This window comes from Macrotis lagotis, chromosome 1 (assembly GCF_037893015.1).
Source record: "Macrotis lagotis isolate mMagLag1 chromosome 1, bilby.v1.9.chrom.fasta, whole genome shotgun sequence".
NCBI lineage: Eukaryota > Metazoa > Chordata > Mammalia > Peramelemorphia > Peramelidae > Macrotis > Macrotis lagotis.
The window spans coordinates 562410563-562432913 of NC_133658.1; the positions used below are offsets into that span (position 1 = coordinate 562410563).

Sequence of the window (22351 nt, forward strand, 5' to 3'; positions counted from 1 at the left end):
TTTTACTGCTGAGAAAACTAAGCAACAGAAAAATTAAGAGATTTGCTCAGGTTTATATGGCAATAAGTAAGTGTCAGAAGTGGAATTTGAACCCAGGCCTTGCTGATTCCTAGTCCAGTGTTCTATCATATGATATGCTGCCTCTAATAAATTCATATTATTTTTCTCATGCATCCCAATATTCCTCACATTCATGGGGGATAGTAATCTTCGATCATATTCATGCCATAGAATGTTTTGAAGTTCTCCAATCTTTGGGCTTCTATTTTTAAAAAAATTCTGCTTTTTTACCAACAAAAAGGGTCACTGCAAATATTTTCATATATCACATATGCACACACATACAGCACATAGTTCTGACCATGTGACTACCTTGCTTTTTGATGCTTCCCTTTTCCTACTATCTTTAGGATAGAATACTTATTCTCCTGGCATTTAAAACCCTTTATCTAACTGAAACTTCTATTTCTAGAGTAATTTCCGATTAAACTGGTCTGGTTGCTATTTCCCATCCATTCCATTCTATTCCCTATCTCGACATCCTTGCACAGCTATCCTGTACCCACCTTCTCCATCACACCACATTTGGAATGCTCTCCTTTTCCACCTTTGTTTGAATACTTAGCGTAAACCAAGTCTTTGATCAAATGCCTCCTTCTACTACAAAATACCTTACACGGCAACTCCTAATCCCAAGTAATTAGTGATCTTCCTGCCTTCCTCACCCCCCACAATTACTCAGAATTTGCTTTGTAAATATGTTATACTCACTTGTCTACATATATGTGTATATATATATATATATATATACATATACATATATTTTTTTCCTTATTGCTTAATAGTAATCTTCAAGGCAACTAGTTGACTCAGTGGATAGAGTCCTTCTGGCCTCAGACACTTAATAGCTATGTGATCTTAGTCAAGTCACTTAACTTTTGTTTGCCACAGTATACTGGAAAAATAAATGACAAACCACTTCTGTATCTTTGCCAAGAAAACCTCATGGGCAAGCTTTGATGCAGTGCCCGGGGTAATAAAGAATTGGACCTACCTGAATGACCAAAGAACAACAACAAAGATCCTAAAAGGCTGTTCCTGTTTCTCTTTCAACTTTTTTTACATTAAGGGTCTAAGACATAGTAGTTGCTTAAAAGTGACTGTAAAATTGAATTGATTTGAATTTTATATAATAAAATTTATTAATGCAACCTTCAAGAAAACCTGTTTTCATCTTCTTTTCTAAAAGTGATAATGGATTTGGAACATGATGGTTGATTCCCACTATCTTTGCAATCCTTTGTGATTTATGGAACACATTTGTAAGTTACAATGCTCTGGCTATGGATCAGCAGAAAGATTACTGGTCCAAGAACATGTCATACTGGTGACCTGGAACAACAAATTTTATTCATCTAATCAAAGAAATAACAAAAAATTGAGTTTATGTCTTCATTTTGATTTGATTTTCTAAATTAGCTAGAAAAATCAATAAAGTAATATTTAACACTAGTACTATGTTTCTGTGCTAAAAATTATGTACTGACCTTGTGCTAAAATTATATATTGATTTTATAAAGCAGGAACAAACTTACATTACTTAGGTCCAAACTATTTTGATACTATATTGATGCTCTCAATTAAAAAATGTCTTTAGTTTTTTTAGTTTTTTTCTAGGTCAAAATACTTAAATACCTAAGACCTTCACTTTTTATTTCTTTTATTTTTTTATTTTTGCAAGGCAATGGTAATTTGCCTAAGGTCACACAACTAGGTAATCACTAAGTGTCTGAGATCAGATTTGAACTCAGGTCCTCCTGACTCCAAGGCCAATACTTTCTCTTGTACCACCCAGCTGCTGCTACAGATACTTCTAATTATGTGACCCTGGGTAAGTCGCTTAAACCTCAGACTGACACAATTTTTCATATCTATAAATTGGAAAATAGTACTCACCTCCTGGAATTGTCTAAGTAAAATCCCTGATGTTAGTCCTTCATTTTTTTTTTTAGTTTTTGCAAGGCAAATAGGGTTAAGTGGCTTGTTCAAGGCCACACAGCTAGGTAATTATTAAGTATCTGAGGCCAGATTTGAACTCAGGTACTCCTGACTCCAGGGCCAATGCTCTATCCACTGTGCCACCTAGCCGCCCTGGTCCTTCATTTTCAAAGAAGACCATGATATCAGAGAGGTGATGCCATGCTAAGCTTATGAATTGAATTTGAATAAGGGGTACTGTGCTACATTTACTAGCCTCACTTTCTCCTCTGGAGGCATTAGGGTCCAGTGGCCAGATATGGAGATGACCCTGGATGCAAGACAATCAGGGTTAAGTGATTTACCCAAGGTCACACAGCTAGTTAATACCTGAGCCTGTTCTCCTGACTTGAGGGCTGGCACTCTATCCACTGCATCATCTAGCTGTCCAATAGTACCCACATAGTAGGAGCTTAATAAATACTTGTTCCTTCGCTCTTCTTGTCCTTTAGATATACCATTTCTAAGATTATTTGGCTTTTACCATCCTATAGCCAATAGCCATTTATGGCCATTTTCATATACTTTAGAAACTTAATTGCCAAATTGCAGGGTTATGTAAAATCTTCTAACTCAAAGCAAAATTGACTCAAATTCATCAAAATGACAGTAATTCAAATATCACTCTTGCTGTTCCACATTTATGATGTGTGTACATGTTCATGGGTGTGTGTGAATCCTTCAGCTTTTTAATGAAAGTTTCGGCAGAAGGTTTAATGGAAAGGGAAAACATAAACTCATTTTTATTTCGATTTAGTCTGTAAGATCTCTGTAATGGCAAACCCAAAACAGATTTCAAACACAGTGATGTCTCTTATGGATTATGTCACTTTTTCCTTAGTAATACTGAAACCAATGACTTATCTCAGCTCATTTTTTCTGTCTCTAATTCCTTCCTTCAGTAACTTCCAGGAGTCTTAATCCAACCCCAGTCTAAAGTATGTGTTTACTAATTCATTAAAAAAACAAGTTTGTTAAGAGACAAAAACAAGGAATAAAGATTTAAGCAACAGGTGCTTGAAGCAAAGGAGGGAGAAGTAAATTATGATAGCTTTTATGTGATAAAAAATAACTTTTAGTGATGATCAATCCAATCCAAAGAATGAATGGTGATGCCACCAGGTATTTTTAAATGAAAGGTATTTTGGTGATTTGCACTTCAATTATTGTGATGTTATCACAGGAAAATAGTATTGTTAAAAAAACATAACTTTCTTCAAATTTAAGGCCTAAAAATAATTTTAAATGCTGATCATTACTTCTTTAATAAAACATTTGACAATAATACCACAGATATTTGGCTGTGTCACTCTAAACTAACCTCCATTGTACTTGATTCATTAATTCTCCTGCATGCCTTAGCTTTTGCTTCCTTTGTATTTAACTTCTGAATTCCTCCTTTTAGGGCTTTATCAGTGTAAGTGAAATTAATGAGCTAGGTGGCAATTCCACGAATCTATCCCCCTCTACTCAGCTTCCCACTGACGCTGATGCTGATGCTGATCCCGACGCTGATCCCACTGAGCCTTCCACAGCTGTGCTGGTGAGCCAGCCACAAAATCAAGAGGTTTGTTGGAGTGACATTTCATTCATTCACTGCCTTTCCTTCTGTCATAAATTAACCCAGAATTAACTGCAAATGGGAGGGTATGAAGCAAATTTATCTGTTTGGGGAAAGCATTGTGTTGGCAAGACATTCATTCTTAGGGTTGTAAATAACAGCAGCAGCAGCAGTAATAATAATAATAATAATAATAATAATAATAATAATAATAATAATAATTGATCTTTGCCTATAGTGCCTTTGCCTATAGACATGCCTATAATGTTTACAATGCAATTTACATATAATGTCTTTACTGCTTATGATGTGTGATTTTGAGGGAAGTCAAACTGAAAGTTAGTTGGGAAGATAAAGCCTACAAATGAACTTTGCATGAATTTTGAAAGAATTTTACATTGACCAAACACAACCCTCATTTTTTTAGAAATTTGATAAAGCTAATTAGAGAACAAACTAAAAGTATTATGTGGAACAAATAATTGCATACAATGATTATTTTCCTTGATATTTAATTTGATATGTGTTGTCATAACTTTTAAAGTATTTCTAGGGGGAGAATAGAATGATGATAATAGTCTGAGGAAAATTGGAACCAATGTTCTGCTGATTTATGTTAAAAAACTGTTTAGAATTTTGACAATCTATAAAAGAAACCCTTCTTTTGCGGGTTCTTTTGAAAAATACAACAAAATATATAATTAAATTAGGAATCTGATTTGTTTGTTAAATTTGCCTTTTCATTACACATACACATATCCATATACTTTCTCTTCTTTTATAAAGCTACAATCACCTGTCTGTTCTGGATCTGTATCTTCCCACTCACTTTCTCCTCATTCTATTGCTCAACTTTCATCAGTCCATTGGCCTGAAGTCTTGGCTGCCCCACCTGTCGACCCTTTTCCTTTAAATGATGCACCTCCTCCTCTTCCAGTTAAAAAACATCGGAGGCATCAACAGGTAACAAAGTACAGTGTGGGTGGCCTTTACTTTGACGAGCAAGTCATTCCTGCATGGTGGTCCCATAGATGTTTGGGTTAGGGCAAAGGAAACAGTATATGGGAACTCTAGTCTAGCCTGCCAGTCTAATCTAGTCTGAGGTATTACAAAGGCAACTCTGCTTCTGTAGCATATAACTGAGAGTCTTCAAGAAATAATGGTTATTAAAACCTTACAAATTTTCAAGCATTGTTCTGTCACAGAATTTGAGAGTTGGAAAGAACTCCAGAGACCAGTTTAGTCCAAAGCAGACACAGAAGAAATCCTTATAATAACACACCCAGCAAGCAACTGGTTAACCAGTTTCCACTTAAAGAGATTTCCTCTATTGGGGGGGGGGGGGGGATTCATAAAGTCTATTAATGCAAAGCATCTTTATTCCTTAATCTATGGTACCTCAATTTTCAGTTACTTGAATTTTGATTTTTGACAAGTGGCATCCTTTTGTAAAATAGTACTTTCTTTTTTCATTATCCTCCTCATGCCCTCTAATATTTAAATATTCAAAGCCTGGGTTTTAAGCATATCTTTCTCTATCCTATCCAAACTATACATATACATGAATTCTAAGTAGTATTCAGTGTATTCAGGAATAATAAAAAAGGAAAAGAAAATGAAATAAATTCATTTGAATTCAAATCAAATTAGTGAAAGCTCACAAAGACCTTAGTGAGTGCTAAAAATAAATCCTAAGCTGGGGTTCTTAATCTTGTTACATGGACTCTTTAAGCAGTCTAATGAAAACTATCAATCCTTTCTCAGAATCATATTTTAAATGTACAAAATAATATACATATCATTACAAAGGAAACTGATGATATTGAAAAACAAAATACTTTAAGTTCACAGATCCCTTAACGAAAAACACCTGCAAATGAGTATTAAAATTTAGATGACTAATTGTCCTTTCAACTCTATCCTTTTCACTAAGCCTTGCCCTTCTGTCCCTCACTGTCTCTTTTCTCCCCCCAAAAAATGTCTTGGCTCCTACCCTTTAATAGAATGTTGTTACCCCTATTCTTTTATAGATTACTAATGCCTAAATATGGTGGCAAGAAAGGCCTGTGGTTTAATGATAGGGGAAGGTAAGTATAATTCACAAGGAAATGCTAGGAATGGAAGATAAAAATTGTGTACAACTGTGATCTCCATCCTTTCTCCCTGGAAACTCAACTATGGACAAAAAAAAAGTATTATCTAGCAGTGAAATGAATGTTCAAATGTAGACTTTGTTGTTGAGCATTAATTGAACTAAGGTGGGGTAGAGAGGAAAGAGGGCAGACTTTTGAGGTGTGTAGAAATTTTATCTTTCTTTCATGATATATCATAAAGGAATCATGATAGCTTTTTGGATTTTTAGAATTTTTACCATCTGGTTATAGTGGATACTAGGAAGTCAAAATTTCTAATATCTCCCATGCCTCAAGATTTCTAAAACTTTAGGGGGTGGCTAGGTGGCACAGTAGATAGAACACCAGCCCTGGAGTCAGGAGTACCTGAGTTCAAATCCGACCTCAGATATTTAATAATTACCTAGCTGTGTGGCCTTGGGCAAGCCACTTAACCCCATTGCCTTGCAAAAAACTAAAAAAAATTTCTAAAACCTTAAAACACACACACACACACACACACACACACACACACACACACACACACACACATCTCAAAAGGCACCAGGAATTTATGCTGTTTGAACCAAACCAACCACTGTTTCTCTTTTCCTAAAAAGTGATACGGATAGGCACTGGAGCTGTGATTTCAGGCAATCCCAGGGAAGAAAACTTTCTTTACTAGTGTCAGAGAAGTCCCAGGTGGAGAAATTTCTATCACCAGTGCTCATCACCACTATCTCTGTAACCTAATCATGGAGCACTAAGAGGTTAGATTATTTGGCCAGAGTCATATAATGAGCATATATGAGAGATCAGATCTTCCTGGCTCTGAGGCTGGCTTTGTATATACACTCTGGTGCAATGCTCCTCTAAATAGACCTGACTATTAAATAAACAAACTGAGAAATCATATACATACCTAAACCCTTGAGGCAGCAGTCAGGAAGGTGTCTTATTAGCTGTGTAACCCTGGGCAATCATTCAATGCTATTTGCCTCAGTTTCATCATCTTTAAAATGAATTAGAGAAGGGAATGATAAACCACTTTAGCATCTTTGCCAAAGAAGTCCCAAATGGGGGTCACAAAGAGTTTGGAAAGACTGAAGTGACTGAACCTAAACATTAGCTATTAATGTAAAGCTATGGTCCCTATTATCATCATAAGATTACTTTTAATATTATATGCATAAAGTTACCCTGAAATTGAGTATTAATAATATATTAAGTCACACAGAAAAATTACCAAGTTCTGTCACATTTTTTATTATTGTTTATCTAGAACCAACTTCTGTCCTTTAATGGTTTCTTTTAATATAGTGTTTTCATTAAATCTATGGGAGATATGCTAACATGCTCTGTACAGTTAACTAAATACTTTTCCCATAAGAGCTCTTTGAGAATGATAATTTTAGTGTCGTGACTCCCATGTGAAAATAGTGGCTCAAGGAATGGTAGGGACATTCCTCATATCACAAACTAATTGGCAGCAAAGGCAAGATTAAAATTGAGGTCTTCTTACTGGTCCCACTGATTCTTCTGTTAGAACATGCACCCTTCGGGAATGGGGGAATGAGATGGAAAGCTAGGTTCAGACTGTGGAATCTAATATTTTTGTTCATATGTACATTGAGTTTAATTTGTTTGGAAAGTCTCTTGTTAGTTTGATGTTTGCCAACACTGGGGAATAAGGCTACCCCAGAAAGTAAATCTCCCTACTGTTTTTTTTATCAAGAAAAATTTGTATACATTTCAGAATAGTAAAATTTACAGATATTCCTCTTCAGAAAACTGAAGAAATAAGATACTCTGCAGAAATAGAAGGAAAATTGCTGTTTTTCACCCCTTGGCAAAAGCATTAAAGACTATGATATCAAAGAGAACACTGAATATGGGAACAAGATGTGAATTTGAGATTTATGTTTTAAAATGATCATACTGCAGTTAGATTTCAAACAACTTCCCTGTTTACTTGTTCTTTCTTTCCATTTTTCTACCTTTACTCTTTTTTTCCCTTTGTTTCTATTTTCTCATTCACTTCTAAGAATTGTCAAGAGAGATGGGAGAAAAACTATTTATCTCACCTATTGACTGGATGCCTCACCATCCACAGGGGGATCATGATAATAATTTGTAAGTCTTCCTGAGACACTACACAAGTGAAAATTGAGGATCATTTTTAGCAGTTTTGGAGTTGTGATAGTAAATCTTGTCACTGTTCATGTATCTAGACTACAGACCAGGGTTTTATTCAGGTTTACTTTGAAGGGGTTGTGAGATTTGGGGTAAGACATTTTCCCTCTCTGGTCTTTAATTTCTTAATACATCTGCAAAGTGAGTTGGAATAATAATAATCCCTAAGTCTAAATGTTAGTGAAAGTAAATATAAAGACTTAACCAAAAACATAAGCTATGGCAAAGTTCCAAGTGAGTTAACTTCATTCTGATCTGGGCTGAATGCAGTTTCTTTGAATGGTCTATTTCAGTTATTCAGAACTGCCCATTTTGTTTTGTGATTTTCAGTTAAAACACTTTAGAAATCACAAGGAAGGCCTCTATCTAAGTGATACCTTGCCACGGAAGAAAACAACACCTTCAGTATCTCCACATTTCAGCAGTGCTACTATGGGAAGAAGCATCACTCCCAAGGTGAGATGTGGAAAAGTGAAACAGCTATGTACTTAGTGGAATTGAGAGGAGGAGCATGAAATGTAAACAAATTTAGAAAATCACAGCCTGTGATTGAAAATACATGCATGTGGTAATGAATTGTCATACTACTGGTTGCTAAGCAGAGACAATGGGAATGCAACCTGGTACAGGAGAGGGAAATTGATTTGGGATTTGGAATCATGGAATCTATGGTCAAATCTATATATACTGTGTGGTCTTGAATAGGTCACTTAAACTCTTAGATCTTCAATATCTTTATTTGTTCAATGTCAGTCAATGAAGCATCTATGTCATTAAAACATTGTGTTTTTTATATGTTAAATGCTGGGGATACCTCTACCTCAAAAAATCCCAGTCCTTGAGAAGCACATATTCTATTGAGACAGCATGCCAAAAAAACCTCTCACTTTTTTCTCCCTTTAGACTGTTCTGACATTTGCCTAAATTTTCCTTTGTGCTTTTCTGCAGGGTCACCTGCCACTAGGACAGAGCAACAGCTGTGGCAGTGTCCTCCCTCACTCCCTGGCAACGATGTCCAAAGATTCAGAATCAAGGAGGATACACAAAGGTACAGACCTTTTGAAACACAAGCCTGTTCTCTTAAGATTTGTATTTGCTTTAGTATTTAAGGTAATGGGATGTCAACCTAATTGGTTATTGTTGCTTAATTTCAGTCATTTTCAATCTTCATGAATTCATTTGGGAATTTCCTGGGCAAAGATACTGGAGTGGTTTGTTATTTCCTTTTCCAGTTCATTTTACCAATGAAGAAACTGAGGCAAACAGGGTTAAGTGCCTTATTCAGGGTTAAGTGCCTGAAGCTGGATTTGAAACATGGTCTTCCTGATTCCAGACCCAAAGCTCTATCCACTGCTCTACCAGAAATAAAAAAGAGTTGTCTTTTTAGAAGGGGAAGTTGCCTGTCACAAACTGAAATGGATAATCATGATCATTAATAATAGAATCAGTTTTTATCTTGAAGCAATGCAATTTTTTTTTAAAAAAAATAATTTTTGAACTTAAAAATGAAGACAAAAAAAAATATTTCCATGAGCCTGGAATTGAACTCAGGTCTTCCTGATGCCACACCTTCCACTCTAGACAATGATCCACTTAGTTGCCTCCAAGGCAAACAAGGGTTAAAATAGCATGCAATAAGTGGCATAATCTGAATTCTATAATTAAATATCTATGCTGAAGTAATATGTATATATATATATATATATATATGTAAAACATACATAAACACACATATATAATTTGTGGTTAGTTAATGGATTTAAACTTCATTCAGCAAATACTTATTTTGGAGATGCTTTTTGTTTCCTGAAATTGATTAACAGAGGCTGAAATGGCTGATTTTTCATAACAGAAATATGAAGGACAAGATTTGAAGAAAATAAATTCAGTCATTGGGACAGATATATTTTCTTTTAGTTCAGGGAAGACCAAAAGGACTCTAAGTCAGTCAAACATTCAACAACAAGACCCTATGCTTAAGTCTGGGGATACAAGTATGGAGAATCAGACAAGCCCCTCTAAGAGAAAAGCCCACTAAGAAACTTGATGAAATCATGAGCTATAGTTTCAAAACGATGATAGAATGATTTTCCAATCAGACCCTCATTCACCAGGGGGCAGTGGTGGAGCAACCTCATTTCTATTGAAATACTTTTTTTTATTTCTTGTTAACAGAGGTTTTTTAAAAAAATGTATTTTTGCCAATGAGTACTTAGACATTAAAACTTTAGTGGGTCACCAAATTAACTATAAGGACATTAACTGGAACCATTAAAATGCTGATTTTTTGTAAAAATCATTCAAGAAAGGAATTGGAGGAAAATAATTTCTTGTTATATAGAAAGTATTTCTCTAAAAGAGAAAAATAAGAATAGTTTATAGTGAAAACAGGTAAAAAGTGAAAGTCTGTCAACATAATTATAAGACCTTTGAAGATGTGTTATATTAGATAATGTTTTAATTCTACTGAAGAAGAAGCTGTTTTCAGTGTTTCAGTGTTGCCTTATATATGATTTTTCAAGTATGATATTCAACTCAGAAGATCTATAGCAGATCTGATGAGAGTAAATAATGAATTTCTCCAAGATCATACCATGGGTTACATCACACCTTATATTTTCTGGTACCTTCTGATATATTATTGTGTTTTCAAGGGCAGCTGGGTGGTACAATGGATAAAGCACTGTCCTTGGAATCAGGAAGATGGGAATTCCAATCCAGTCTCAGACACTTGACACTTACTAAGTATGTGACCTTGGGCAAGTCACTTAACCCTGATTGCCTTACATCCTTGCCATCTCCAATTGTCCTGATTCATAACTGACCACTGGACCCAGATGACTCTGGAGGAGAAAGTGATACTGGTGACTTAGTACAGCATCCCCTTCACTCAAATCTAAGTTATGTGCTTGCCATGGCATCACATCCCTGATATGATGATCTTCTTTGAAAATGAAGGACAAGCATCATCATCATCATCATCATCATTTTCTTACTAGAATTGAGATCCTAGGAAAGAGAGAATTTGAACTGAAAATAAAAAAATAAATACAATTGGACAATAAAAAAAGAATAAATCTTAGAAAAAGATGGAATAGTTACAGATTATAATCACAAAGGAATTTCATCATTCTTGTCATGGAAATGAGTCATTGGAAAGTGATGACAATATGAAGAATTTAACAAACACAAGTCTTTGCACAGTACTTCATACCTAGTAAGTGCTTAGTAATGCTGACTACATGTGTATACATGTGTATCTGAGGGAGAGTAGAAGGATAAGTTCTGGGATCTGAGGAGATTTGTGTGATCCCTGGGTAAGTCAGTGAATTTATTTTCATAGTTTCCTTATATGTAAAATGGGCTTAATGAAATCTACCACACAGAGCTGTGATAAGAAGATAGGATGAGATCATTTATGTAAAGTGCTATAAAACATTAAAATCCTAAATCAATACTATTTTTAAAAAGAATTGGTGTATACCATGGAAACAATGTAAAGACTGACAAATTGACTTCTGTGGGGGGTGGGGGAAGGGAAGTAAGATCGAGGGGAAATTGCAAAACTCAAAATAAATAAATAAATAAATAAAATCTTAAAAAAAATGGGATCCCAAATTTAAAAACAAAAATGTGTACTAAAGGCAACTGGGTGACATCATACCTAAGTCCAAATCTGACCTCAGATATTTACTAATTGTGTTACCTGGGCAAGTCACTTAACCCTGTTTGCCTCAGTTTTCTCAGCTGTAAAAGGATCAGGGAAAGGAAATGGCAAATCACTCCAGGATCTTTGCCAAAACACAAATGGTTCACAAAGAGTTGGACACAATTGAAATGACTCAATAACAAATGCATGCTTAAAAAGTCAGTAAGATGGTGGATAGAGAGACCAATGAAATAACAAGATAGTTCATTACTCCTCCCCAAAATAAATTTTTAAGAGAAAATGCATTGACTTTTACTCTCTTCTTTAACTTTAACTTAAACTTGCTAGGGAATTTGGAGTGTGCTTCTAGATTGATATGTATAACAGCTCTGTGACTTTTATCCTTCTTGTGGAGAGAAATCAGTTTTTAATGCAATTCTAGAGCATTTAACTTCATTTCATAATTATAGAGTTGTGAGATTATTATTGTTGTTTATTAATTTTTATGGGTTAGCTTTAGGGTTGTTATATTTTATTTTATTTTTGCTAAAGGACATTGGTGCCCTGCTAAAAAATAGAGACCTCAACCTTACTCAACCAAACTTACATCATCATAAATATGAAGGTAAAATGTTTTAAAATTGGACTCAGGGGCAGCTAAGTGGCGCAGTGGATAGAGCACCAGCCCTGGAGTCAGGAGGACCTGAGTTCAAATGCAGCCTCAGACACTTAATAATTACCTAACTATATGGTCTTGGGTAAGCCACTTAACCACTCAGGACACTGTCTTAATTATAAGTGTAGCATGTTACTATCTTTTACCATTGCAACATTAACTAAAATAAAACCAATAACAATCTACATCTTTGCTGCTGTTCATAATTTCTCAAGGAGAGTATTGTAAAAATGAACCTATCCATAACAGAAAACTGCACACCTCAAAGAAAATAGCACTAAAATAGCAATTGCAGAATCTTAATGCTTTTAGTTTTAAAGATTGTTTGTTCTGATAGAAAATAATGAAAAACACTCTTATAAATATTAGAATGAATAAGATCTTTGTCCTTTGTCTTTTTTCAAATGCAGGAAAATCCAAAAAAGGTATGGCATCCTTCTTGAATGAGATAATGTGTGTTTTTTCTGATCTAAGCAAATGATTAAAAGGTTGCTGTCAAGTCATCTCCAAACTAAATTGTTATCCAGTGTTATGGTGGCTTAAGCTCCCCATGAATCTAAATTTTCATTTGCAAACATAGACAAAATTTACCACACACTCTAGAAACTAAAATATATGTTTGCAGCTGCTATTCATTTGTGGGCAGCTGCTGCTAATAGACAGCCCTTCAAGTTTTTGTTCTTTATTCCAGGGTCAGATGATATTGGAAACACTAGAATGGTGGAGGCATTATTTGTTAAACATGAGACCCACAGAAAGGAAAGGATATAGATTATGATATAGGCCCAGGGCAGTTCATGCTAGTATTCTTTTCCGACCTAGAAAGAGACATCTGGAGATTTAGCCTTTTAATCATTCTTGTTCTTGTTCAGTCATGTCTAACTCTTCATGACCCCATTTGATGGCTTCTTGGCAGAGTGGTTTGCTAATTTTTTTTCTCCAGCTCATTTTACAGATGAGGAAACTAAGGTAAATGAAGTTAGGTGACTTATGCAGCTATAAGTATCTAAGGCCAGATTTGAATTTGGGAATATGAGTCTTCCTCACTTCAGTCCTGGCACTCTATCGACTTCACCACCTAGTTGCCCTTTTAATCATTCTATTGAAGTCTATTGGGAGGAAAATGTAGAATGGCAGAGGGTAGGAAAAACCAAAATATATGACAAAACAAAGTATTAACAGCTTTTTTAAAAAAAAAGGGTTAATGTATACATTTAGAAACTGTTAAAGAAGAGGAGATTATAGCAAAATTTATAAGAATGACCTCAATCATAAGAAGATTTTGGAATTTCTATTTTTTTTTGCAAGGCAATGGGGTTAAGTGACTTGCCCAAGGTCACACAGCTAGGCAATTATTAAATGTCTGAGGTCAGCTTTGAACTCAGGTCCTCCTGATTTCAGGGCTGGTGCTCTATCTACTTTGCCACCTAGCTGCCCCCCTGGAATTTCTATTTTTAAAGGCATTAACATTTGCACTGTGAAAGTGTTTGATGTCTCTTTTAAAAAGAAATATTTGTTGGTGTGGAACTTGTTTTTGATTTTCATTTGATAATGGCTTGTGGAGTGTTTGTGTTTGGTCTAATAATTATATTTTTAAAAAAACAAAAGGTTAGTATGTGCAATGTAATTAATTTTTTCCTTTTTTTCACTTGAGTTTATAATTCTAATGGGAAAATATGAAACAATTTATTAACATTTAATGAAAGATTTTTAGTGTTACTAACATTTTCATTGAATTAAACTCTATATCTTGGCAGTATTCAGTATGTTTTTTCATATCTCATTGTCATCCTTCATGATCCTGGCCACCTACATCTTCTTCCTTTCTCTCTACTACTTACTTGTTTTGTGACATGTACTGTAACTTCCCCTTCTTCCTCTGAACTGGGATTAGGAAGAGTGAATTTCTCAACAGGTGAGCTATGCAATGTTGATTTGATGAAATACTGCTTCATTTTGCTCTCTTTATGAAAACAAGCTATTCCTTCTCTTTTTCTAAATAATCTCTCATGTTTGTTACATGTTGACCATACTATCATATTCCTAAGTGATTCTACCTGAATAATCATGTATCTTAGCAGAATTCAACCTATCAAATTATTTGAGAAATTACGACTACTTATGCGGCTACTTATGTCTGTGTGATGTAGTAGAAAGAATAATAGCTCCAGAGTCAGAGAACTATTACTTTGTGACTTGGGGAAGTCACCTTCTCCTCATACCTGCCTCTGTTTCCTTAACTGCAAAATCAGGGGGTTGACCTCTTTGAGTTAGTCTAATTCTTATGTAAACATAAGAAGGATATAATATCAGATTGTGAAATTTGTAGTGGTAGCCTGTTTCTGTTGTTCTGGATAAATAATAGACAACTTTAGAATTGTCTTCATGTTTGGCTGAGTTCTCTAGAAAACTAGCTATTTTTGTTAGTACAAAAAAAGGTGTGAAGTGCTCTGAAATCCTTTCTCATCTCCTTATTTCTTTCTTTCTTGGTGTTGAAAATTAATTTTCTTCCTGTATAAAAAAAATAGGTTATCTGAAATAGTGAAAATGTTAGTTGTTTTCTTCTGCTATTCTTTGCCATAATCTTCCTCCCCCATAGCTGTGGCTATTGCAGAAGGTGTTTATTTAACTTGCAGAATATGAAGAAGGATCCTTTACCAATCTATTCTGTGAGAAGTATTTCACTGATACCCATTAACATGCCTCATTAATAGAATATCTTAAAAGATTCAACTTTTAAAAGTTTTATAAGGTCAGTAGGGAAAGTAGAGTTTCATTCTTATACAAAAGCAGATATTTTTTTTCCTTGGTGTAATATAGCTGGCATGTGAAGGCAAAGAGCCAGACAAGGATTGGGTCTAATATAAATGAGAAATAGACTGTTTCCTTAAACATCTGAATTTTTAAGATAATTTTGTAAGTAAAGCATTCCAGGAGTAATTGGAGTGGGGGGAAATGATTAGGGAGACATAAACAATACAGAATATAAATGAATCTAGAACAATGGGGTAGTTTTTTTCTATTAAAATGGCAAGGAAATGGGAGAATGACAAAAACATTCATTGAATCATACAGGAAACTTCCAACTTCTGGTGAGATTTGAATTTATCCATATTATGCCCACCTATTGATCAATTATTCAGTAAATATTCATCAATGACCCACTGTGTGATGGGCACAAAGGAGATAACACAGAGAAAAATGAAAGAGTCCCCACACTCATGGGTTCATTTCCTCCTTTTTGACCACATTCTGACAGGAAAAAAAAAACATGTTCGTAAAATAAGAATGTAAAAAAAGGAATGTAAAAAATGTATATGAAATACATAAAAGGTAAATTTATGCAGGGAAGGCCATTGATAATTAGGAAAGATAAGAAAAGAAGGGAGTTTTTAAAAGAGCTGTTTTTTTTAATGAAATAAGGGCATGTTGTTTTTTCATTTGTGGTGTCTAAACTTTGTAACTCCATATAGGGTTTTCTTGGCAGAGATACTGGAGGGGTTTGCCATTTCAGAGAGGAGGAAACAAGCAAAGAGAGTTAAGTGACTTACCCAGGGTCACAAAGCTAGTAAGAATCTGAGGTAGGATTTGAACTCAGGAAGATGAGTCTTCCTAACTATCTACTTTGCCACCTACCTGCCCCACAAAAATGGGAATACAAACAGGATAATTTAAAGGATCTTAAGATCATAAATTTGGAACTGGAAGGACCTCAGACATCTAGTCCAACCCATTTTCAGATGCATAAACAGAGAAACAAAATGATTTGCTCAAGGTCGCATAAGATGGTGAGTAATATAGGTAAGATCTCAACCTATATTTGCTCTTTCCAAATCTAGAGCCTATTTTGGGGTGTGTTGCAAATAAACACCCTTTAGTGTTCTGCTCAGAATTACTCAAACTTTTATCTCTACATCCCTTCTTCCCATTTTCTCAATCCTATCGTAATTAACAGCACAGTGAGGTAGAGAAGGAAGTAGAAGAAGGTAGAGATCCAAGGAAGGCTATACAAGAATGCAACGAATTTTCATAAATTGTCTCCGAATTCCATTTAAAAAAACTCCCAAGAATTCTAAAAATGTTTGGGAAAATAGCATACTTTGACCATAGATAGATAGATTCCCAAGATCATTCCTTTTGAAGGAGACATCACATTTTAACCTACATTAATTCTGGTAATTTTCAGAGGCAGGATGGAGGAGGAAAATTCTCAACTGAACAATGATATAGAGATGTAGAAATATAGAAATATAGACCATTTAAAACAGTTCAAAACACCACAAAGAAAATTTTAACTTAATGACTTGGATGGGCATAATGATTCACCTGTTGAAATTCAACACAAATTAAAGTTGTTCTTAGAACTTTTTTTATTGCATTGACTTTTTATATATTGAAGTATATAGTAAGGACATATCAGATCTTAGCAGGGAATGATCATTTCATCACAAGCATACCCAGCCAGAAATCAGAAAATTTCCATGGTCACAAAATTGTTGGATGAAAAGCATTTTCAGTATCTGGATTCCCTGCCCAGGTCCATTATGACCAAGGCAGAGGTTTTTGAGAGCAAGCTACTTGAGGAAATGCTAACATTAACATGTATCAAGATGTTTAGAAATACTCCTCACCACCTACAAGGAGACTCAGCATTTTAGTGACACTGTTAAACATGTTAGTAATTCTTGGAACTTTTCTAAAATATTCTGTTTTGGCAAATTAGGGGGACCAGCTTCTGAATTGGATAGGATGTTTATGGAGAAGCTTTTATAACTATTATGCTTTCAGGTGGGCAGGTACATAGCTACTTGTCCTGAGAGGTAACCTCTTAATTCAAGCAACTAATTGGGATTATAACAGTGAATACTGTGCCAAGACTGGAGTGAGGAAGACCTGAGTTCAAATCCAGCCTCAAATACTTACTAGCTGAGTGACCCTGAGCAAGTCACTTAACCCTGTTTGCTTCAGTTTCTTTATCTGTAAATTAGAGATAAAAATAGCACCTTTCTCCCAGGATTGTTGTGAGGATCAAATGGGACAATAATTATGAAACAATTAACAGAATGTTGTATAAATGGTAGCTATTATTACTATTAAGTAGGCCTCAGTGTCCTTGTGGTAAAGCCAGGAAATCTTACTAAGCTGCCTATGTATCATTAAAGTGCAGTGAAGACTGATTGTTCTTTATATATTTCACAATTATGTAATTTGTTATATTTAAAACAAAACAGTCTTTTTCTAATAGCCGCTGTGGGTCATGTGCATTTAGAAATATAAAAATGATATTTTGCTCCTAAAAATAGATCTCAATGGCTATATAAATAATGGATTGTCTTAAATCATTGGTACTCAGGAAGAGGAAGAGTGACTGTGCCAACCTTATTTTTAAAAAGAAAAGAAGAAAATAAAACCTTTCATTACTCACTCCTGCATATTTTCTGCTACATTACAGTATATATTGTACATTCATTTTTCAATGCTAAGTAAGGAAATCTCTTTAATGTGACTGGGGCCTGTTGGAAATTTTATGAGCCATGAGCCTTTGTTGAAAGGTTAAAGGAATGTTCACTTGTACAATCTTTTCAAATAATTCTTTTTTCTTTTTTCATAATGAATCATGGAAAACACTTTAAAAGCAGCAATTAGTCATTCCAAAGGTTCAAGTATCAAAGGTAAATTGAAAGAAGTAGTACAATATTCTGCTCTTTGGTGTATTTAAGACAAAAGCTCTACTCATCTTTATGCCATGGCTATATTTCTTTGCCTAGATGATGAAGATCCTTAATATCTCTTAATATGCTTCCTATTTCATTGCCTTCCTTTAAGTCATTTGCTTGATTTATTCATTTTTGGAAGAATTGTAATGCACAATGACAATTTATATTAATGAGATGCTAATTTTTTTCTCCCAGAAATTATTTAACTTTTAAGAGGAACATTTTTACTTTGTTGCTTGGAATGTTCCACTTAATAGCATGAATGCTCTGCATGGATCTAATCAGCATTCTGAAGAGATGTCTAGGACTGTAATATTGTGTTAAAGTATTTAACTGCTATTTAAATAGAAATTTTATGGTCAGTTGCCATAAATATAGTTAGTTAATGCTTTGATGAACCAATTTGAAATTGATTTTTATTCCTTCTTCTTATCATTTGTCTTTTGGCCACTTCACCCTAATAGGTAGCCCTTTACCAAAGCAGGAGGTCAAATCAGCCAATTTTGTCATATTGTCAGTGGCCCTCAGAGAAAGTTTACTGGGCCATGGAATCATTAGATGTACAAGAACATTAAAATTAAATGTTGGCTAAGAGAAAGGTTTTTTCATTTTGTTTTGCTTTATTAATTGGGAATTTAAATTTTTTCAGGTCACCTTTTCACATTAGCATGGATAATTAGTACTCAGAAGCAAATGGACCCAAATTACTATCTTGGTGAAATCATGCCTCATCACTAGCTATAGCCAGCGCTAGTTAAAAGGGAAGTGCTTAAAACATAAGCATAAAACATCAGATTAAAATTGTTGGAGGACACTTTTTTAAAATGACAAGAATTAGTTAAACATAAAAATACAACAAAGGCTATAGTCTTATTCATAGATTTCTATAGTTCTCATGATCTAGGATAAGAGATGAAAAAAGCTGATCTTAGGACTATTCTGTCACATTGGTCTTGTCACCTGCTTTTGCTCTCCATATTTCCAAAAATTTGACAGTTCAATATTAAGATTATAGAGAGAGTAGGACAAAGAGCTTCCATAGGAAGGATCACCTTTGAACTTAAAATAAATAAATAAATTCCAGGTCATTAAGTGAAGCTATAAAAGAAGAGAGAAAGAAAATATGAGATCTATACTTAAGAACTACAAGTATCATTAGTGACTATGTAGATCAATTTCTTTAATTTACAGAGGAGGGTGTTAAGATTAAGGGGTTCCAATGACTTGCCCAAATTAATCCTCTTGACTCTCTGTAGTAGTGGTAGTAAATGATGCTGACTTTTTTCTTGTTTCTCACTTCCACAAAAGCTATGGAACCCTTATAACCATATTTCCTTCTGGTAGTTTGTCACTTTAAGCAACTCTAGAGGGAACCATCCGAAGTCTTGATGCTTTAGTGTTTTTAGTTTTGTATTTATTTGTCCTCTGTCATCATGGGCTTGAAATGAGTTGATAGGAGCTATCCAGGAGCAACTTGTGAAATGAGTTCTCTGAATCCAAGGATTAGTTCATAAGATAAGGCTCTCATAAAACCTTTTCTTCAATTCTCTATCTTTTGCTTGAGGTGTGAGATTATGCTGAGTTTCTTTGATCAAATCTGCCTAGAAACAAATTAGGAGACTCAGGATTCATTTGCAGATGTTTTTGATTGCTGCCTATGGGTTTATAGGCTCTTTTTTAAAAAATGAGATCTCAAGTCTGAAAAAAAAACTGAAAGAAATTGATTTTTTTTTTGCATGTGGTTCTTTTAGGTTATAATCACCAACAGATGAATGAAGGACAAAGGCAGAAATCTTCTGATTTTTACAACCGAACTGCATCTGAATCAAATGTCTATTTGAATAGTTTCCAATATCCAGATCATAGCTACAAGGATCATGCCTTTGATACTTTGAGCATGGATAGCTCTGACAGCATGGAAACCAGCCTCTCTGCTTGTTCTCCTGACAATATCTCCAGGTAAGGTTTCTGATTTGGAAAAGACATTTGTTCACTTCAAAAAGCAAGGCCATTACTGGACATCAAGTTTTTGGGTTTTTTAAGTAGATTTTTATGGATCTTCTCTCACTATCCACTTCACCCCTCATCTATTTTTTTATAACAAGGAATTAAAAAGAAAAAAGAAAGAAATCCAGTAAAAGCTAATCTGTATATTACCTGACATCATGTGAACCTTTCCAGTCTTCAAGAAAAGTCAGTTTTGGTTTCAAAATCCAAATACTGTGACCTAGCAGAAATGTTTGCAAGGCAGAGAAGTAAGGCTTTTTACATTCATTTTCTATCTGTGCCCTGACATCCTTACTAGATGTGAGATATAGTACAATATATTCTCATATTCAATTACTTTTATTCTGTATCTAATTAGATGAAACCAATGGACTCAGATCTGCTGAAGCTATGTAGTTCACACAGTTACTAATTTACCTCTACTAAACAGCAAATACCAACATTAGAGGCAGAGTCACAATTCCTACAGTATGCCTTTATAATATGTTTTTAGCTCAAACAAAACATTAAAATACTTAATTTTTTTGTTTTGGAATGATGTAAGATATTGTTGGAGAGACAGCATTATATCACTATATACACACAAGAGAATTTAGCAGGCATGTAGTCCGACCCTCCTTATATTATTGGCCAGAAAAGTTTAATGACTTTCCCCAAGCTATATATAATTAATAAAAATCAAATGAAAGATATGAACTTAGCTCCTTTTGCTCTAGAGTCAGTGTTTTAGCTTAATGCTAAGATGATAGGGCACTTATTTTTGAGCTTTATTTTAATAATTATAGTTATTATAATTTCAGAGGAATTATATATAGCATAAAACACAAGGTTTTTTTCAGATCTTAAATAGGCATACATGTGGCTTTGGTCCAGAAAAAGAAACATTTAAGATATGTGTCATATCTGGAATTGAAATGCACAAAGATAGAAAAGCAGGGGAAAAAATGGAAATGGTAAACTCCATATAAAGCTATTGCTTTTTTTTTTTTATGTTTTTGCAAGGCAAATGGGGTTAAGTGGCTTGCCCAAGGCCACACAGCTAGGTAATTATTAAGTGTCTGAGACTGGATTTGAACCCAGGTACTCCTGACTCCAGGGCTGGTGCTTTATCCACTGCGCCACCTAGCTGCCCCAAAAGCTAAATCATTTTAAAAGCAAACACTAGCCTAATAATACTGCCAAGGAACATTGAGTGGGAGAAGAAACGTTGCTGTTTCAGAATAGTTTATTTATTATATTGTTATTTATTTATGGAGCAGTTTATTACAATTCCAGCATTAATGATTGAACCAGTATTTACATAATGCCAAAAGTGACCAACTGTGATCAAAATGGCTGAAATTTATAGAAATGAGGGTGAGGAGAAGTGATGGAGAGTCTGAAGCCTAATGTGTGAATCATTTGCTAGACTGAAATGATGGTAACTATCACTTAATCTCTGAAAAGACTGAATAAAAATGTGCATGCATTGGGTTCTGTCTTTGTTAGCTCTGACCTAACAGAAGAATTGTTTTACATAGGCTCTTGCAGCACCATGTTTTATATTTTACAGATTAGCTCTCCAGCCAGAAAAGAGACTGGTTATTCATATAGGTAGTTTTTGAGTTCAATTATGGGTAATATAAGTTGTGTTCCTGTGGTGGGCTTCAAGCCATCTTCTGCATTAAAGACTTTTTAATGTAAAGTAACACTTCAAACCATATGGACATGCATTTATATTGATGAAGTCATGGGAGTTATGACCCCAGCTGGCAGCAAGGCAGTTTATAAAAAAGGGGAATTCCAACATTAGAATCATGTAGTATTTGAGAAGGTTTCAATGGACATGGAAAAGCTGAACATTTTCTACATTATCAATTTGAGGATTTTTAAGGTCAATAGGATCAAGAGCTGGAGACCATCTATTTCTAACTTTTTCTTTTAAAAATAAGGCCCTGGGGCAGCTAGGTGGCATAGTAGATAGAACACCAGTCCTGGAGTCAGGAGGACCTGGGTTCAAATTCGGCCCCAGAAACTTAATAATTACCTAACTCTGTGATCTTGGGCAAGTCACTTAACCCCATTGCCTTGCAAAACCCAAAAAATAAAAATAAAAAAATAAGTCCCAAAGAGCTTAAATGACTTGTTCAGCATGACAGAGTCAGGAATTTGAACATATATCCATTGACTTCACAGCTAATGCTTGTTCCACTGCACCAAATTGCTTGTATGCATTCTTTATAATATGACATTTTTAAGTAAGTAGTTCCAATAAATGTGTGCATTAATCAGTAATTAATCACAAACAACATTAAGCTAATAATTTTATATGTGATGTTTTTGGATAACTAGACACTTAAACCTGTTTCTAATGATAATTCATTATGTTTTATCTAGTAGAAATAATAGAGAGAAAAACTC

The 22351-nt window shown here is 34.6% G+C and overlaps 1 protein-coding gene across 8 annotated transcripts in view; it reads left to right on the top strand.

The window, feature by feature from the left end:
* Positions 1–22351, top strand: part of PHLDB2 (pleckstrin homology like domain family B member 2) — a 140861-nt gene that overhangs the window by 88377 nt on the left and 30133 nt on the right. For 5 of the 8 annotated variants that reach the window (XM_074214480.1, XM_074214475.1, XM_074214477.1 and 2 more), the window contains 5 exons: positions 3443–3604; positions 4385–4561; positions 8233–8358; positions 8851–8950; positions 19696–19903. In XM_074214480.1, coding sequence (XP_074070581.1) covers positions 3443–3604; positions 4385–4561; positions 8233–8358; positions 8851–8950; positions 19696–19903 — 773 coding nt within the window. The remainder of the gene's footprint in view (positions 1–3442; positions 3605–4384; positions 4562–8232; positions 8359–8850; positions 8951–19695; positions 19904–22351) is intronic. The other 3 variants (XM_074214476.1, XM_074214478.1, XM_074214479.1) reach the window with 3 other exon arrangements.